Genomic DNA, 21,445 nt, shown 5'->3' on the forward strand with positions numbered 1-21,445 from the left:
TATTTAAGGTGTACAACATGCTGTTTTTGTATACCTACGCACACTTACTAGACCTCAGCATTTTAAATTATTGACCATAGCATTTATTGACTTAGACTTGAACAACCTGAATTATTTTCAAGTAATTTTTCCTTTAATTAAATTCTGCTAATATCATATTTAATTATTTTAATGCCTTATTATTAAACTAATGTTTTGTCCTATTAGAGCAATATAAAAAATTAATATTTCAGAAATATGGGTTGGTTTATTAAATGATGTAATAATTTATAGATATATATTATTGAAATGCTCTAGGATTTGGTGGTGCTAGTGGTAAAAATTTGCCTGCCAATCCAGGTTCAATCCTTGGATCTGGAAGATCCCCTGGAGAAACACATAACAACCCATTCCAGTATTCTTGCCTGGAAAATCCCACAGAGGAGCCTAGTGGGCTGCAGCCCATGGGGTCTCAAAGAACCATGCAGGGCTGAAATGATTTAGTATGCACACAGGGATTTAACACTCAATAATAAGTTCACAGTTTTATGTCACACTGTTAGGTTGTAGACCAATAAAAATATTTTTAATTTAAAGCACTTAAAGATATTATTTTAAAAATTACCTTCCTCTAAGAAAATGCAAACAGTTTTGTACTGGCTCATAAAATCATTTAGTACTGAAAGTGAAAATTGAGGACAAGAGATTCAGATATATCTTGACCTGAATTGCTATGATTCTAAATATTTTTAAAATATATTTCAAATTAAAGATATATCAGATTCCAAGGGGTTTCTGAGGTGGTGCTAACTGTAGAGAACCCACCCGCCAGTGCAGGAGACAGGAGATGCAGATTCGATCCCTGGGTTGGGAAGATCCCCTGGAGGAGGGCATAGCATCCGACTCCAGTATTCTTGTCTGGAGAATCCCCATGGACAGAGGAGCCTGGAGGGCTACAGTTCATAAGGTCGCAGAGTCGGACACAACTGAAGCGACTGAGCATGCATGCATGCAAATTCCAAAGGTATACCAAGTCCTTAGAAAATCTTCCGGTATGATTTTGTAACATTTTGTAATCTAACAGAACTCTTGAACTTCCTAACCAAGACAATCTGAGAGGTGAGATTTTATGCCCCCGTGAGTGCTCTGCTTCAGTTTGTTAGGGCACACACTGAAGTGGGTAGCATCGCACTACTGATCAACTGAAAGCCTCACACTGTTGCGGAAACCAGTGTAACCATGTCTGCTTGAAGAGCTTCTCTGCATCTCTAAATGTGAATTTTACAGAAGAGCAAACACTTTGTTTGAACTACATTGTTTGTCAGATTGCCTGAGGCACAAAAGTTAGAAAATCTCTAGTGCTTGCTGCATTTTGCTAGGCTGTTTATTAATTTGCTCTGTTGATTTTTTGCTATGAGGTGAAAAAAAGATGTCTTATGCAATATTAGTTCCAATATTCTTTTATATTTGTAAATAAAAATATTTGGAAAAGGCCTTGGAGCAGAATAATAAATGTATTTATGATATTGTTTGGCACAACTTGATATTATATATAATATATCTTATATAGTGGCATATCACTTTTATACTCACCTAACATGGATAGTATCTGTTCTTAGGCAACACATGATCTTCATTGCTTTTAGACTGTACTTAATTTTAGTAAGATCATTTGCTTATTTAAAATTAATAACACTTGGAAATAATGTCTCTTTTTAAAATATCTTTAATCTACTATTTTAGAATAAAATTTGGGTTAACTATTACTTGAATCAATCATCAAATGATTTAAAAATTTAAGAGTTTATTGTTGAGAGTATGCTTTAATGTACTTCAAATATAATATACAAATCATTGTTCCAAAAAAATTCTCATCTTTCTCTCCAGGATCTGACACTTTAAGATACTAGTGCCTAATTTTTCTTCCGTGGAAGAGAAAATGAATTTTTTTTAGATAAATAAATAGATATAGTATATGTATAAATGCACATATGAATGCATATATACACATATGTAGGTGTTTTTATACATGTTATATATGAAGCAAACCATTTTTAGTTTATTTAACTTGAAATCACTTACCTTACCAATTTTAGTTTTGCATGTTAAGTGAGATAATGACAAGGAGAGAGAAAAACAAATATTTTTTAAATATTAAAATAATTTTTCCAGCATGTCGACTATAGACTGTAAATTTATTGTGACAGAGACCATAAGGGCCCCTCTGGACAGACTGCACAGCAACCTTGAGTGATAAGCTTGTTATTTTATGAGGCTAGAAGTCCACATCATTACAGATTTTAAAAGGAAATATTACCAAAAAAAAAAAAATCAGTGACTACCAAGAAAAAATTACAAGGTATTACCAAAAGGTAAAATACCAATAGCATTTCAAGGATATTTGAAAATATCTCTTCAAAATATACAATTTGAAGAGATAGATGGAACATCAAAATCAGAAAAGGCAGGGTAGTTGAAATTATCAGACCAGGAATTTAAAACAACTATGATTACTACACTAAGGGCTAATGGATAAAGTAGACAGTATGCAAGAAAAGGTGGGAACTGTCAGAAAAGAGACAGAACGTCTAAGGAACCAAAAAGAAAAAATACTCTAACAGAAATGAAGGATGCCTTTGATGAATGTATAAACACTGGACATGGCTGATGAAAGAATCTACAAGCTTGAAGATGTCTCAGTAGAAACTTCCAGGGTTCCCTGGTGGCTCAGTGGTAAAGAGCCCACCTGCCAGTGCAGGAGACATGAGTTCAATCCCTGATCTGGAAGAATCCCACATGCTGAGGAGATGAGCCCATGCTCCACAACTGTTGAGCCTGTGTTTTAGAGCCTGGGAGCTGCAACCACTGAGCCCATGTGCTGCAGCCGCTGAAGCCTGTGCCCTAGACCCTGTGGTGCAAACAAGAGGAGACACCACAGTGAGCAGCTCCTGCAGCCGCTGAAGCCTCTGCCCTAGACCCTGTGCTGCAAACAAGAGGAGCCGCTGCAGTGAGCAGCTCCTGCAAGGCAACTGGAGAGTAGCCTCCACACGCTGCAACTAGAGAAAAGCCTGTGCAGCAACAAAGACCCAGAACAGCCATAAGTAAAAAATAAAAAGACACCTCCAGAGCTGAAAAACAGAGAGAACAGAGACTGAAACAGTAAAAATAAAACCAATACTCAAGCACTGTTGGGACATCTATAAAAGGTATAATATATGCACAATGGAAGTACCAACATGAGAAGAAAGAAAGAAAAATTCTACCAGTAATAACTAACAATTTCCCCAAATTAATGTCAAACACAAAACTACAGATCCAGGAATCTCAGTGAACCCCAAGCAGGATTACTGCTCCCCACAAAAAAAAAAATGAATGAAAAGTATACCTAGGCATTTTCAACTATAGAGAAGCAAGGAAAAAGTCCTGAAAGAAACCAGAGAGAGGAAAAACCATCTTCTCCACAGAGGAACAAAGAGGAATTACATTTACCTTTCCCTCAGAAACTATGCAAGCAACAGATTAGAGTGAAACACAGCCATCTCTTGGTATCTAATGGGGGGTCAGTTCCAGTATCCTCCACGGATACCAAAATCCATGGATGCCTAAAACCCTTACATAAAATAGCAAGCACATCTGAGTCTCATATCTGCGGGTCCCACGTCCTCGGATTCAACCAACCGTGGATCGTAAAAGTAGTACCCAATCCAAAGTTGGTTGAACCTGACGATGTGGAATCCTAAGATATCGAGAGCTAACTATATTTAATGTTTTAAGATGAACAATATCCATCAACCTAGAGTTCCATATGCCCTGTAAAATTATCTTTAAAAGTGAAGCAGAAATTGACTTTTTCAAACAAAATTGAACTTATTGCTGGTAAGACTGACTTTGTAAAAAATGTTAAAATTATTTCTTTAGAGAAAATAATAATGTAGGTTAGATACTCAGATCTATATAAAGAAAGGAAAAGCATCAAAAAGGTGTGAGTGGAGATAAAAAAGTTTCATTTTTTCTTATTCTTAATTGATCTAACAGGTGACAGTTTGTTCAAAATAGCACCAACAATGTATTTGATTTTGTATACATTTATAAATATATATATATATGATAAGTAGATATATATGTATGTATCTCTGATATATGTGTAGTTTGATATAGTGTGGTTTGGAATTGCATTAGCTGTAAATTTATATTTCATACTCTAGGGCAGCAACTAAAAAAGTTAAAAAAAAAAAGGTATAGCTGACATGTTAGAAAGGAGGAAGAATGGAATCATATAAAATTCACAATTAAAACCACAAAAGACAGAAAAAAGAGTGAAAGATAAAATAGAAACAGAGAAGAGGGACAAGAAATAGAAAACAGGTACAAATATTCTATATATTAGTCCAGTTACACTGATATTTACTTTGAATATCAATGGCTTAAATGCACCAATTAAAAGATGAGAATTGTCAGAGTGGATCAAACAAGATGCAACCATACACTATCATAAAGAAACCCACCATAAATGTAAAGACATCTATAAATTAAAAATATGTGGGTATAGAAAAGCATACTTTGTTGTTGCTCAGTCACCGAGTCACGTGCAGCTCTTTTGACCTGATGGACTGCAACATACCAGGCTTCCCTGTCCTTTACTATCTCCCAGAATTTGCCCAAATTTATGTCCATTTAGTCCGTGGTGCTGTCAAACCATCTCATCTTCTGCTGCCTTCTTCTCATTCTGCCTTCAATCTTTCCCGTCATCAGAGTCTTTTCTAACTAATCAGTCAGCTCTTCATATCACATGGCCAAGTATTGGAGCCTCACCTTCAGCATCAGTCCTTCCAGTGAATATTCAGGGTTGATTTCCTTTAGGATCAACTTGTTCAATCTCCTTGTAGTCCAAGGAACTCTCAAGACTCTTCTCCAGCACCACAGTCCAAAAGCATCAATTCTTCGGCACTCAGTTGTCTTTGTGGTCCAACTCTTATATCTGTGAGATGGCAAGAATCCTTAAGGTGGCAAGAAAACACAGAAGAACTGTACAAAAATAGATCTTCATGACCCAGATAACCACAATGGTGTGATCACTGACGTTGAGCCAAACATCCTGAAATGCAAAGTCAAGTGGGCCTTGGGAAGCATCACTGAGACAAAGCTAGTGGAGGTGATAGAATTCCAGTTGAGCTATTTCAAATCCTAAAATTTGATGCTGTGAAAGTGCTATACTCAATATGCCAACAAAGTTGGAAAACACAGCAGTGGCCACAGGACTGGAAAAGGTCAGATTTCATTTCAATCCCAAAGAAAGGCAATGCCAAAAAATGTTCAAACTACTGCACAATTGCACTCATCTCAAACACTAGCAAAGTAATGCTCAAAATTCTCCAAGTCAAGTACATGAACCATGAACTTCCAGATGTTCAAGCTGGATTTAGAAAAGGCAGAGGAACCAGAGATCAAATTGCCAACATTTGTTTGATCATCAAAAAAGCGAGAGAGTTCCATAAAAACATCTACTTCTGCTTATTGACTATGCCACAGCCTTTGACTATTTGGATCACAAGAAACTGTGGAAAATTCTGAAAGAGATGGGAATACCAGGCCACCTGACCTGCCTCCTGAGAAATCTATATGCAGGTCAAGAAGCAACAGTTAGAACTGGACATGGAACAGACTGGTCCTAAATCAGGAAAGGAGTACACCAAGGCTGTATATTGTCACCCTGCTTATTTAACTTATATGCAGAGTAGCACAAACTGAAATCAAGTTTGCCAGGAGAAATATCAATAACCTCAGATATGGAGATGATACCACCCTTATGTCAGAAAGAGAAGAAGAACTAAAGAGCCTCTTGATGAAAGTGAAAGAGTAGAGTGAAAAAATTGGCTTAAAACTAAGCCCAAAAGTTGGCTTAAAATATTCAGAAAAATAAGATCATGGCATCCAGTCCCATCACTTCATGGCAAATAGATGGAGAAACAATGGAAACAGTGAGAAACTTTACTTTTTGGGCTCCAAAATCACTGCAGATGGTGACTGCAGCCATAAAATTAAAAGACGTTTTCTCCTTGGAAGAAAAACTGTGATCAACCTAGACAGCATATTAAAAAGCAGAGACATTACTTTGCCAACAAAGGTCTGTCTAGTCAAAGCTATGGTTTTTCCAGTAGTCATGTATAGATATGAGAGTTGGACTATAAAGAAAGCTGAGCACCGAAGAATTGATGCTTTTGAACTGTGGTGTTGGAGAAGACTCTTGAGAGTCCCTTGGACTGCAAGGAGATCCAACCAGTCAATCCTAAAGGAAATCAGTCCTGAATATTCATTAGGAGGACTGATGCTGAAGCTGAAATTCCAATACCTTGGCCACCTGATATGAAGAACTGACTCATTAGATAAGACCCTGATGCTGGGAAAGATTGGAGGCAGTAGGAGAAGGGGACGACAGAGCATGAGATAGTTGGATGACATCACCGACTTGATGGACATCAGTTTGCGTAAGCTCCGGGAGTTGGTGATGGACAGGTAGGCCTGGTGTGCTGCAGTCCATGGGATTGCAAAGAGTTGGACATGACTGAGCGACTGAAGTGACTGACTCACATCTGTCCATGACTACTGGAAAAACCATGGGTTTGACCCTATGTATCTTTGTCAAAAAGAGGAATCTCTGCTTTTTAAAACACTGGGGTTTGTCATAGCTTTCCTTCCAAGGAGCAAGTGTCTTTTAATTTCATGGCTGCAATCACTGTGTGCAGCGACTTTGGAGCCCAAGAAAATAAAATCTGTCACTGCTTCTACTTTTTCCCCATATATTTGCCATGAATTGATGGGACCAGATGGGACCTTAGTTTTTTGAATGTTTAGTTTTAAGCCAGCTTTTTCATTCTCCTCTTTCACCCTCATCAAGAGGCTCTTTAGTTTCTCTTCAGATATGCTATACTAACATTAATCGAAAGAACACAAGAGTAAGTTTTAATTTCAGACAAACAGACTACAAAGCAAAGGTTTTTATTAAGTATTACATATTGATAAATTTGTCAGTCCTACAAGAAGATATGACATCTGGGTGCACCTGACAACAGATCAATAAACGACATAAGGCAGAAACTGATAGAACAAGGGGAATAGATGCACTTACTGTCATAGTTAGCGTCTTCAACCCCCCTCACTCAGAAGTAGACAGATTGAACAGGCAGAAAATCAGCGAAGACATAGGTGAACTCAAACCACCATCAATTAACTAGATGTAATGAACATGTATGTCATCAAACAGCAGAATACACACTCTTCTCAGCTCACATGGAACTCTTACCAGGATGCATCACGTTCTGGGCCATAGTTCAGTTCAGTCGCTTAGTCGTGTCCGACTCTTTGCAACCCCATGAACCGCAGCACACCAGGCCTCCCTGTCCATCACCATCTCCCGGAGTCCACCCAAACCTATGTCCATTGAGTCAATGATGCCATCCAACCACCTCATTATCTGCCGTCCCCTTCTCCTCCTGCCCTCAATCTTTCCCAGTATCAGGGTGTTTCCCAACGAATCAGCTCTTCGCATAAGGTGGCCAAAGTATTGGAGTTTCAGCTTCAACATCAGTCCTTCCAATGAACACCCAGGACTAATCCCCTTTAGGATGGACTGGTTGGATCTCCTTGCAGTCCAAGGGACTCTCAAGAGTCTTCTCCAACACCACAGTTCAAAAGCATCAATTCTTCGGCACTCAGCTTTCTTTATAGTCCAACTCTCATATCCATACATGCCACTGCTGCTGCTGCTGCTAAGTCACTTCAGTCGTGTCCAACTCTGTGTGACCCCAGAGATGGCAGCCTACCAGGCTCCCCCGTGCCTGGGATTCTCAAGGCAAGAAAACTGGAGTGGGTTGCCATTTCTTTCTCCAATGCATGAAAGTGAAAAGTGAAAGTGAAGTCACTCAGTCGTGTCTGACTCTTAGCGACCCCCATGGACTATAGCCCACCAGACTCCTCCATCCATGGGATTTTCCAGGCAAGAGTACTGGAGTGGGGTGCCATTGCCTTCTCTGATCCATACATGACTACTGGAAAAACCACAGCCTTGCCTAGATGGGCCTTTTTTGACAAAGTAATGTCTCTGCGTTTTAATATGTTTTCTAGGTTGGTGAAAACTTTCCTTCCAAGGAGTAAGCATCTTTTAATTTCATGGCTGCAGCCACCATCTGCAGTGATTTTGGAGCCCAGAAAAATAAAGTCAGCCCCTGTTTCCACTGTTTCCCCATGTATTTGCCATGAAGTGATGGGACCAGATGCCATGATCCTAGTTTTCTGAATGTTGAGCTTTAAGCCAACTTTTTCACTCTCCTCTTTCACTTTCATCAAGAGGCTCTTAAGTTCTTCCTTTCTGCCATAAGAGTGGTGTCATCTGCATATCTGAGGTTATTGATATTTCTCCTGGCAATCTTGATTCCCACTTGTGCTTTCTCCAGCCCAGCGTTTCTCAAGATGTACTCTGCATATAAGTTAAATAAGCAGGGTGACAATATATAGCCTTGATGTACTCCTTTTCCTATGTGGAACCAGTCTGTTGTTCCATGTCCAGTTCTAACTGTTGCTTCCTGACCTGCATATAGGTTTCTCAAGAGGCAGGTCAGGTGGTCTGGTATTCCCATCTCTTGAAGAATTTTCCACAGTTTATTGTGATCCACACAGTCAAAGGCTTTGGCATAGTCAATAAAGCAGAAATAGATGGCTTTCTGGAATTCTCTTGCTTTTTCCATGATCCAGCAGATGTTGGCAATTTGATCTCTGGTTCCTCTGCCTTTTCTAAAACCAGCTTGAATATCTGGAAGTTCACCGTCACGTATTGCTGAAGCCTTGCTTGGAGAATTTTGAGCATTACTTTACTAGCGTGTGAGATGAGTGCAATTGTGCGGTAGTTTGAACGGTAGTTTGGGCTATAGAACATAACCAATTAAAGAAAACGGAAACCGTAGCGTACCTTCTCTCTACCATATGAAATTAAACTAGAATGCAGTGAAACTAGAAACCAGTAATAGAAAATAGCTAGAAAATTCTGAAATACTTGGAGAGTGAACAATGCACTTCTCAATAGCACATAGGTCAAAGAAACTTAGAGAAGTTTTTAAGTATTTATATAGATGGAAATGAAAACGAACCTGTTGGATCTTTTATTAGAAGAAATACTGACGTAGCATGTTGAGAAGTGCATTTTAGAAATGAACTCACACAGCATTATTATTGTAAAGTTGTATTTGCAGACTAAGTGAGGAAGTACACAAACTGCTCATTTCTAGGGACTGTGGAGAGAAATAAAAATGCACAAGTTACAGCAGAAAGCCTTGTACCCATACAATTGAGAGCTAAAATACTTGTTCAATAAAATTATTAGTTGCCGAAAGAGTAGAGTTGTTAACCTGGGTCCATAAATCACGAATGAGCCTTGGTGAGAGAACAGGGTGGTGAGCAAGGATATAAGGGTCCGTGAACACTTTGTGGTTTGGGCTGGGAAGGAAGTCCATTGCTTATATGTAATGTTTCCAGAATTTTAGAGTCACAGTCTGCTGATTGACAGGTGTCAGTTAGACTGCATTTCCACCAGGGACTTGCATGATAAGTGGGTTTTAGGAGACAGTTGAGGTGTTAAATCCAATCAATATTTAATGCAAATTTATTGAGAATCTTCTGTGTGCCATACTGGCTACTGTTTGTAAAAGATACAATTTTTTAAAAAACACAGGAGTCCTTGCTTTCAGAGTTATTCTTCTACATAATTTTTAGACTCTTTCAAAATTGAGCAAAGCAAATAACCACAGTTGATGGCATCGAAAAAGTTTTTTGTTTTCATTCTGCATGGTATTTGATTCCTGTTAATTAGAAACAAGTAAAAATATCCATTGGAAAGTGACTTAGGACAATAATAACGGATCATTTTGTGTGAGCACCCAGCATAGAGCATGTACTGTATGCTAAGTTAAAAATGTTTTTTTGTTCAAGGTAACTGAACTGCACAACATCAAAAATATAACCAGGCTGCCTCGAGAGACAAAGAAGCATGCAGTGGCAATTATCTTTCATGATGAAACGTCAAAGACATTTGCCTGTGAATCAGGTAAGTAATCACAGCCCTGTCTCCAGCTTGAAGACCTGGAGCTGCTTCTGAGACAATAGCCCAGATGCATTAAGATCCGCCTATGAACTGCATGGCTTATTGTGGTGAGAATGTGCTGTGGAAGACTATTAGTAAGCTTGGTCTCTCTGTTGCTACAGATGTTATCGGTGCCTGTTTATTATCTGGCTGTGTCTGGATTTTGTTCCCAGGTGGTCTGAGGACTTTTGAGGTTTCCATTCAAGCTTGGAGAATTAAGCAAACAATGCCTGTGGGGTGTTTGTTAGAGCAAGCTCCTGACATGTGCTCTGGTTCTTGCCAAGTGCCATTGGAGGTGGTTGGTAAGGCATTAACAGTGTAAGAGTGGGCACGGGGGCACAGCCACGGTCCCTAGGCGCTCCAGAGCAGACCTGTGAGCAATTGGTTGCTTTCATGGATCCTCAGTATTACAAGTTAAGTACATTTCAGATTGAATTTAGCATCCCAGTTCATAAAGCACTCTGACATTATTGAGACACTAGGCAGTTTATCGTTGGAACTCGCAGTGTTTCTCATTTTGGAATCCCTGTGAAAAGTGAAAGTGAAACTTTATCACACACACGCTCAGACGTGTCCAACTCTTTGTGACCCCATGGACTATACAGTCATAGGAATTCTCTGGGCTGGAATACTGGAGTGAGTAGCCATCCCTTCTCCAAGGGATCTTCCCAACCCAGGGATTGAACCCAGGTCTCCCCCATTGCAGGCGGATTCTTTACCAGCTGAGCCACCAGAGAAGCCCTGGAATCCCTGTGCTGTGTAATATATTAGTTGGCTTATCATAGTTTTTTAAAGATTTTTCTCAATGGAATGGTGTTTTCATTTTATACTGGATGGAAGCAGAAAGCACTAAGTCTTTGAAAGATGTGAATTTAAAATAATGGTTAAGTCTTTTAGGAGATGCTTTGTTAGTAACTTTTAAAAGGGAGTAAACCTTCTGTATTTATGGTTAAAGTTTATAGGTGTACTTATTACTTGATTATATTATTCAAGACTGATAAGGTCACTTTGCCTAAATAAATTGCTCACACCTACTCACCTACACTTATCTTAGTTTTGCTAAATTGAATTAGAATGTGTCAAAGTGTTCCTCTTTCCTTGAATGCCTTTATCCTTTTTATATACTTTCTTCACTTGCCATCTGACCTCATTTCATCATTTAGAATTGACTTTTGTGGTGGTTGAATAGAAGTCTTTCTGGTAATATAAATCCCCATGTGATAATAGAACCTGTCCCAGCCTTGCTGGTGTCATATATTAATATCCATTAATAATTATATATTAATATCTGTGCCTTCTTGTTCACTGTCTTGCTACTTGATCACTTCAGTTTTCTCTGAGCTCTTAAATAATGTCTTAGATTAAATCTAATAACTCCCAGAAAACTAGTTTTCCAAAACAGATAAAAGATCATTTTCTCTGTTGTTTGTATGTTTCAATTTTCACTGTTGTTTTGCAGTTTTTAATTGTCCTGAGTTGTGTTTTGGGTACAGAGACAATACTGGAGGCTATTATTTCAGATAAGAAGGATATTGAATTATGTTTCTACATAATTCTGAAATTTATTTTTTTATTTTAATTTATTTTATTATTAACTGGAGAACAGTTGCTTTACATTGTGTTGGTTTCTGCCATAATTCTGAAATTTAGGCTCACAGCTGTAAACCCCAAGTCTGAAATTGGAAGATTTTATTTACTTTGTCATTGGTGGTGGATTCATGGTAGAATTTTGAGAAATGAAGGTCTCTTCACTCAAAGAAAATGGCCTTAAATTCCAAGAGAAGAGTTTCCTGACAGTGAGGCTGAGGCAAGATCGAAGTGTAAAAATGAAGAATGCTTTTGTGTGCAATTCTTGCAGAGAGTTTTCAGCTAGCTTAAATTATGATTAATTTGAGGGTATTGTTTTTTAAACCATTTTTAATATGTAGATGTAACAGTCTGCTTTTAGATGGTAGTAAAAATGTTTAAAAAGTCATGGCACAGTTTTTTTTAATTGTCTTAACTTCAAGGCATGCCAGTGGGAAAAAAGGAAGTACTTAAAAACTGATAAGGAATTTGAGTACTTTTCCTTGGAAGTTATGTTTTTTAGATAGATACTAAGATGCAGTAGTCTATGTCTTTTATTAAAATGACAAAATTATATGGAAACAGACTACACTGAAAAGCAGAGTTGTGAAAATCAAAATAACAAGATTAAAGTCAAGATTAAAAAGAGCTCTCACATTTATTTGGAATGAAAGTGCAGATAAAATTGCATTGTCATAATGGCTAGTGGGAATGTGAATTGTTTCAATTATTTTTTCAAGAAAACTGACAGCTGCTGTTGTAAACATGTATACCCTTGACTCAGTGAACCTTTTGGGGAATATATTTGGTGTATTATACATTATGCGTAATGATAACAAAACTGCTGAATGCCTATCAAGAAAATTGTTGAATAAATCATGGTATATCCTTATCATGAAATAGTATACAATCACTGGAAAGAATTCTAAATAACCCAATTAACTTAAAGGCATTTTGTGAAGTGTAGTTCTTCAGGCAAAACAACCAGCAGAGCTGTATGTACTGAATAATCACATTTTGTAAAAGAAAAAGTGAGAGAAAGAGTGTGGGTCTTCACAAGCATTATCTAGGTGAGAGGAGATGATAATGAAGTGGGAGAGAGAGGAAGATGGGTAAAATCAGCAAGCAAAAAGGAAAAGTAAGAAAATACAGTGAACAGAGAAAAATATCCAGCATACAGACTGTCCCATTTGTATGAAATCATGCATATGTGAGGGCTCCAGGTGGCACAATGGTAAAGAACCTGCCTGCCAATGCAGCGGACACAGGAGACGGGTTCTGTCCCTGAGTCAGGAAGATCTCCTGGAGGAGGGCATGGTAACCCACTCCAGTATTCTTGCCTGGAGAATTTCATGGGCGGAAGGGCCTGGCGGGCTACAGTCTATGGGGTCACAAGAATCAGAAGTGACTTAGCACAGGCACATGCATATGTGAATGTAACCATGAAGTTTTTCAAAAGTTAGTCATCAGGGAAATGCAAATTAGACCATAAGGAGATATCACTATGCATCTGTCTAAATGGCTAAAATAAAAAAAAAAATTAGTGAGACCACTGAATGCTTGTATGGTTGCAGGAACACTGGATCACTCATACATTGCTGGTAGGAATGTCACGTGGTACAGCCACCCTGGAAAATGCGTGGCAGCTTCTTATAAAATTAAATATGTGATTATTACACAATCCAGCAATTTCACTCTTGAATGCGTATCTCAGGAAGAAAAAAAACATACTTCACACACATACACACACACACACACCTGTACAAAAAGTGCTCATAATAGCTTTATTCATAATAGTCCAAAACTGGAAAGAGCCCAAAGATGCTTCAACAAACTGTGATATACCGACCCCATGAACTCCTCCTCAACAGTAAAAAGGAGCAAACATTTGATACATATAGCAATCTGGAGGAACCTCAAGTGAATTATGTCCAGTGAAGAAAAGCCAGTCCCAAAAGATTATACACTTTGTGTTTTCATTTATACAGCATCTGTGAAAGGAAGCATTTTACAAATGCAGGACATGTTAGTTGCCAGAGGTTAGGGATGGGGTTGGGTGTGTGGAGAGCAGGACTGTGTGGTCATAAAAGGGTAACATGAGCTTTTGTTGGAACTAAGTGGTTATCTTGACGATGGTGGTGCACACACAAACCCACACGAGTGATCAGTTGTGTCAAACTTCATACACGCACAAGTAAAACTGAGGAAATCTGAATAAAATCAGTGGTCTTCCAACGTCAGTCTCCTGGTTATGATGTTGTACTATACTTTTGCAAAATACACTGCAGGAAAGTAGGCAAAATATACGCAGGATCTCTGTGTAGTATTTCTTACTACTATGTGTGAATCTACAATTATCTCAGTAAAATTTGCAATAAAATATTAGATCTATATCAGTTATCTGTAAGGTCATCTATGATATATTTTTTCATTTATATTTTAATTGGAGGAAAGTTGCTTTACAATGCTGTGGTGGTTTCTGCCTTACAACAATGCAAGCCATGCACAATTATATATGTCCCCTCCCCTGTGAGCCTCCCTCCCCTCCCCGCATCCCACCCCTCCAAGTCATCACAGAGTGCCAGGCTGGGCTCCCTGTGTTACACAGCAGTTTCCCACCAGCCATCTAGATGATGATGTAGTTTTAAGTTAAAAACAATTTCCTATTGCAGAAATAGGAAGTGGTATATCCTAATATTCTATAAAGAAACTGACAGTAATCACAACAAGCAACAAAAATAAGTCTAAATGTGTACCTGTGCAGCCTGTGTATGATTCATGAGCACAGAGACACGTGTGCACTCGGTCATATGGGCATCTTGGCCCTTCCTAACCTGTGGTCCTTGCATGGGCTCCCCCAGCCTAGTGAACCCTCACACACACTTCACCCAGTTACCGCCCCGTTTCCTCCCACCCTCAGCTTAGGATGGCATGCCTCCTGCCCCCACAGCAGTGGAACTTGGACTTCATGCACTCTGTTCAGAATCCCTCTGCTCTGTGGGATTTTAAGCTCAATGAAAACATGACTCTGGTGTCTTTCTCCCCCCACCACCGTGCTAAGGAACATTTGTTGAATTAGTCAATGAGTAAAATTTATACTTAAGTTTTGTTATCATGAAATGTTTATCATTCTCCTTTTTCAAAACAAGTTTGAGAGATTAATTTGACTGCCCCATGGGAAAAATTGCTTAAATTGCCAAGTAACAGGTTGCTCTGTGTTGTGATGGTGAGTGGGGGATGGTGGTCAGTGTCCTGTGTGTGTGTGCAAATCACCACGGCCCACCAGGTCTGCTGTAACTACTGTGAGTAATACAGTCTTGAATACAAATGAAAATTTCTGCATTTGCTATTCCCTGAAGAGAGAGCCTTTGTTCATTCTTCTTTTTTTTGGAGTATGTTCATTTCCTAGTGACTAAAGGAGCAGATTGCTTCAGTTCAGTTCAGTCGCTCAGTCATCTCTGACTCTTTGCGAACCCATGGACTGCAGCATGCCAGGCTTCGCTGTCCATCACCAAATCCCGGAGTTTACTGAAACTCATGTCCATCGAGTCAGTGATGCCATCCAACCATCTCATCCTCTGTCGTCCCCTTCTCTTCCCGCCTTCAATCTTTCCCAGCATCAGGGTCTTTTCAAATGAGTCAGCTCTTAGCATCAGGTGGCCAAAGCATTGGAGTTTCAGCTTCAGCATCAGTCCTTCCAGTGAATAAGCAGATTGCTTAGATGTTGGGTAATAGTTTCTGTTATCTTCATTAAGGAAAAGACAAAAGGAAAAAGCAACTCAGCTATGTCTTTGTCAGTAATGAAAATCTGAAAAGTTATCTCCAAATAATTTAGAACAAATAATATTTAAAGTCTGAACAACCTAGTTAATTTCCTAAATAATTACATGAAGCATTGAGTTTATTCTGTAATACAGTTATTTTTATAATTTCTCCCATTCATAATTTGTAATGGAATATTCATAATTGAATAAATTCTCCCACAGTAAAATGAAAAATATTTGTGTAAAACCCAAATCCAATATATTGATATATTTATCATTAAAATTTTAAAAATTTTTACACAAGTAATACTTTATACCTAGAATACCTGGATATCAGTTAATACCTGTTTCAGTTTATTCACATTATATTTTCCAAATCCTTTAGCTTTGTTTCTAAGAAAACATTATATTTTAAAATAATATCTTTCTCTATAATTGTTTATATTTGTCAGTAAAATATACCTGTATCTTATATTTTATTACTGTTTTAAGAAGACATCTTTTTCCAGATGATTTTCTATGATTTTTTCTGCTTCTCAGGTTTCCAGTACTCTTTCCTCCCACAAATAAGTCCAAAAAGGATGCAGTCAAAAATCACTCTTGAATTTAGATTGACAGGTAATAGGCACACATTTAAGCCATTTTTGACTAACATTTTTATTGTATATGCAATTGCAAAACCTGTATTGCCTCCCACCTGTGGCATCGGACCTGTAAACATTAGAAATGAACTGGTTACGCATCTGCATTAAAGGTTTAGCAGCACTGGAGTAAGAATATGTTCTTAGACTACTATAAACTCCAATTACTATTCATTAATATTATAATAAAATATGTGTGTGTTATTTTACCAAAAATATTTTTTATTTGATTTTTCTAAATTCCCCTTTCCTGATTAAGAACTCCTTTGAAACATGTAGATTACTTAATAGTAATTAAATTGTAGTTATAATAATAGGATAATAATATTATAGGGCTCAACTTCTGCTTAAGAATGAAGGAAAATATCCTCAAAAGGTTTTATACCTCAAGTATGGCCCCCAAGTTATAGAAGTTTTCAAGTTTGTAGTATTAAATTTAATTTGATAAAAGTAAGCTAATGCAAAAACTAACAAATTCTGATGATTGTTCAGTTCATAGTCAAATATGACTTTCAGCTGTTAAAATCTGGTTTGCAGAGCTTAAAATAAAAGCTGGTATTAATCCAGTAAGAAGGAGGATATCAATTGTATTGCATTTAAGTAGTCAAATTCCCTGGTGGTTCAGATGGTAAAGAATCTGCCTGCAATGCAGGAGACCCAGGTTTGATCCCTGGTTTAGGAAGATCCCCTGGAGAAGGAAATGGCAACCCACTCCAGTATTCTTCCCTGGAAAATCCCATGGACAGTGGAGCCTGCTGGGCTACAGTCCATGGGGGTCGCAAAGAGTCAGACATGATGGCGTGACTAACACTTTAAGAAGTCAAATTAGGGTGTGACATTAGAAAAAAGTTCCCTGCAGCTGCTCAGTCACATGGTCTGTGGATAAACCTACGTCTTCAGGTTCAAGTGATGTCAGGAAAGCTCTTTTATGAGCAGTCTATTTACTTTGGGGATAATGGGACACTTTTTGGTTTATCGATTGTTCCATACAAAAGACAACTTGAATGAAGTTGTAACAACTTATATTTCTAGCTGACTCAGTCACTGCGGAATAGAATCGCCCGTTTATAACCATCTGGTTCTTAGCTATCCTGCTATGAGATTTGGAAGAAGTGATTAAAAAAACAGAAGCTAGTGGCCCTATGTGATCTGAAATGTGTTGCGATCTTCAAGTTATTTCTTTAGAGAAAGTGAAACGCTGTGTAGCAGTGACAGTGTAATGAGACTTTGAATTTTTAATGATCCTTCACACTCACACGGAATAAAAATGCCAAACCTGCAGTTGCACCCTCTCATAACAAGACTATATGCATCTTGTAAAATTTGGACATGGTTTTATAAGGTTGGTATGCTAGTTAACAAATCAGAGACAGAATTGGTTTAAGCAAAATTTAATGACTTATTACACTACAATGTCAAGGTACTAATGTGTAATGGAGATAAGTGGGGTGGTCTTGTAGATTCAGTCCAGAGCAGTCCCTTCACACACACCAGAATTGTGGCTGAGGTGAGTTGATGCCATTTAAGATGACTGCATTAGTCCCATTCACCTTCAGTCAGTTCAGTCGCTCAGGTGTGTCTGACTCTTTGCGACCCCACGGCGTGCTGCAGTCCATGGGGTCTCAAAAAGTCAGACACGACTGAGCAGCTGAACTGACTGAAGGTGAATGGGACTAACGCACCATCACCTGAAAGGGGTTCTTTGGTTTGAGACATTGAAAATGAAGACAAATTAGTTTGTTATGAGAAGAACATGTATAAGCTGATTAACAGTTACATTAAGCAGAGGATGCAATAACTGGATGGCATCACTGACTCAATGGACATGAGTGTGAGCAACCTCCGGGAGGTGGTGAAGGACAGGGAAGCCTGGTATGCTGCAGTCCATGGGTCACAGAGAGTTGGACGAGACTTAGAGACTGAACAACAACAAAAGCATATACCATTAAGTGTAACGTGTATGATACTGATATATCCTGGTTTACTCACTAAAGACTGATAAAATCTAGAAATTGATAACTGGAAAATAAAACCTAACACATATCCCTAGAGTCTTCTGTTTAAGTTCCAATTCCAGTGGTTTGCTTTTTCAGTTTCACCCTGGCCCTACTTTCTTTTTTTTTAAGATAAATGAAAAGTTATTTTTATTGGCGTATAATTGCTTTACAGTGTTGTATTCATTTCTGCTGTATTCTGCAGCATGAATCAGCTCTATGTATACATATATCCCCTTCCCCTTGAGCCTCCCTCCCTCTCCGACCCCTCCCTTCTAGGTCATCCCAGAGCACCGAGCTGAGCTCCCTGTGCTATACAGCAGCTCCCCACTAGCTGTCTGTTTTACAAATGATAGTATATGTATATCAGTGCTAATCTCTCAATTCACCCCACCCTCTCCTCACCCCTTTGTTTAGTCACTTCAGTCGTGTCTAACTGTTTTTGACCCCATGGACTGTAGTCCACCAGGCTCTCCTCATGGGCTTCTCCAGGCAAGAATACTGGAATGGGTTGCCAGTTCCTCCTCCAGGGGATCTTCCCAACCCAGGGATAGAACCAGAGTCTCTTACATCTCCTGCGCTAGCAGGTGAGTTCTTTGCCACTAGCACCACCTGGGAGGCCCTCACCCTCTTTAGAGCCCTACTTTTGAACTTTGTGCACACTAAAATGAGCTTCAGCTAACTGGCCATCTGCTGTGTCAGGAACCTCTCTCACCCTGTCACTCCGTCTTTGGGTCCAGCACGCTGCCCCTTCACGGGGCTGCCTCTGCGTGGTTCTCTACCCATCATTTCATACCGCGAAGCCCTAGCCAACTCTCATGCAGTTTCTTGGAGCGAACCAAGTAGATTTCCCCCAAAGTCAATCAAGCTGCAGAAAGTTAGAACTAACTGCTCTCCAGGCAAGACTGCACAAAATATTTTTTAAGTTTTATGAACAATTACCACAGGGCGTCAGCTGGAAAATGATCAGATGGGGAGGCATCGTTGTCATTCCTTATTCCTGCACATTAAGAAAATGTACTTTTGCTTTATTTTCAGGATTTACATAAAGCCTATTACCTTTGATGTGTCACTCCAAAATTGTACCATATGTTATTCTGTCATATGGAACTGTTCTTTCTGAGATAGCAAGCCATCTATAATTGGGTGCCAGACTTTTGAAATCTTTGAAGCAGAAAAGTGGTTTGAATATTTTTATTCAGAAAAAAATTTTAACTTGAAGTGCTGAATGAAGACTTAGAACTGAGTATGTTTCTTAAAGAGGCAACTCATCTCACTAAAAAAAAAAAAAAAAAAGCTTAAAAATATGTAAGGCTTTCTTCTTTAAGCTTTCTAGAAAATGTTTTCAGAGAAGGCAATGGCACCCCACTCCAGTACTCTTGCCTGGAGAATCCCATGGACAGAGGAGCCTGGTAGGCTGCAGTCCATGGGGTTGCTAGGAGTCGGACACGACTGAGCGACTTCACTTTCACTTTTCGCTTTCATACATTGGAGAAGGAAATGGCAACGCACTCCAGTGTTCTTGCCTGGAGAATCCCAGGGACGGGGGAGCCTGGTGGGCTGCCGTCTGTGGGGTCGCACAGAGTCGGACACGACTGAAGCGACTTAGCAGCAGCAGAAAATGTTTTAAGCAATTAATATTCAATGGTGTCTCAGTGGTAAGGAATCCACACACTAATACAGGAGACATGGGAGACACAGGTTTGATCCCTGGGTGAGGAATATCTCCTGGAGAAGGAAATGGCCACCCACTCCAGTATTCTTGCCTAGAAAATCCCATGGACGGAGGAGCCTGATGAGCTACCATCCATGAGGTCACAAAGAGTCAGGCCTGACTGAGCACACACAGTATTAAACCACCCAGTCTGTTTAATTGTCAGTCCTAGTACTAATGCAGAGCTCTTCCAAATCAGGTATGTATATATGTATATGTATATATATATATCTCAATAGGGATGTTCCTTGATGGTCCTGTGGCTAAGACTCTGTGCTTCCAATGGAGGGGGCCTGGATTTAATCCCTCATCAGGGAACTAGATCACACATGCTGAAACTAAAGATCCCACATGCCACAACAAAGATCAAAGACCCAGCACAACTGAATAAATGAATAAAGAATAAAACAACATTTTTAAAAAGTAAAGACATCCCTATATACATATAATATTTCCATATTACATATATATATATATATATAAATATAATATGTCATTTGTGGAGGACTTTGAATGGCTTTCAACTGATCAGTGGAGAGAAAAAATAATTTCGAGTATAAATGCAAACAAGAAATGATGAAATTTCTTCATGTTTTCAAAGTAGTTTTGGAAGCAGAGGAAGAGGAATGGAAATAGCTGAGAGGAGCTCCAAAGTTTGGATGTTGTTTTGAACATGTCCAAATGGAGCAAATTAAAGTTATTTTTTAGAAACATTTTTTTCTGATTATCAAAGGGATACAGGCTTTCTGTCTCCAAAAATAAGGCTGCTTTATGTACTGAAAATAGAAGTAGGCACTAAGCAAAATATAACAAATATTCAAGTGCATATTTCAGCTTACAAGACAGAGAAACTCAGTTCAGTCACTCAGCTGTTTCCGACTCTTTGTGACCCCATGGACTGCAGCATGCCAGTCCTTCCTGTCCATTACCAACTCCTGGAGCTTGGTCAAACTCATGTCCATCAAGTCAGTGATGCCATCCAACCATTTCATCCTCTGTCATCACCTTCTCCTCCTGCCTTCAATCTTTCCCTGCATCAAGGTCTTTTCAAATGAGTCCAGTTCTTTGCATCAAGTGGCCCAAGTATTGGAGTTTCAGCTTCAGCATCAGTCCTTCCATTGAATATTCAGAGTTGATTTCCATTAGGATTGACTAGTTTGATCTCCCTGCAGTCCAAGAGACTCTCAAGAGTCTTCTCCAACACCACAGTTCAAAAGCATCAATTCTATGGTGCTCAGCTTTTATTATAGTCCAACTCTTACATCTATACATGACTACTGGAAAAGCCATAGCTTTGACTAGGCAGAACTTTGTCAACAAAGGAATGTCACTGCTTTTTAATATGCTGTCTAGATTGAACATAGCTTTTCTTCTAAGGAGCAAGGACGTACCACAAAAAGAAGGAATGAAGAGAAAGCTTTCAAGACCTGGGAGCCTTCACTCATCTCTATAATGAACATGGGACATGCCTTGCTCCTCACAGCTGTGCCTTGGGAGCAGCAGACAATGCCTGGGCTCCTGCAAACTGGGGAAATAGAATTCAAAGCTTTTAGTAAAAAGTCATTGATTTAAAAAACATTCAAATGCCAGAAAATAAAAATGTCTAGGAGACTTCCTCTCCTAGGGTTCCTCTTCTGCTCTTCCTGGAATTTTTGTAA

General features: G+C 38.9%; 1 protein-coding gene across 1 annotated transcript in view; it reads left to right on the forward strand.

Annotated features, from left to right (window-relative positions):
• Positions 1 to 21,445, forward strand: part of DOK6 (docking protein 6) — a 420,496-nt gene that overhangs the window by 169,288 nt on the left and 229,763 nt on the right. Inside the window, exon 3 of the mRNA XM_025273172.3 lies at positions 9,958 to 10,072. Coding sequence (XP_025128957.1) covers positions 9,958 to 10,072 — 115 coding nt within the window. The remainder of the gene's footprint in view (positions 1 to 9,957; positions 10,073 to 21,445) is intronic.

This window comes from Bubalus bubalis, chromosome 22 (genome assembly GCF_019923935.1).
Source record: "Bubalus bubalis isolate 160015118507 breed Murrah chromosome 22, NDDB_SH_1, whole genome shotgun sequence".
NCBI classification, from domain to species: Eukaryota; Metazoa; Chordata; class Mammalia; order Artiodactyla; family Bovidae; genus Bubalus; species Bubalus bubalis.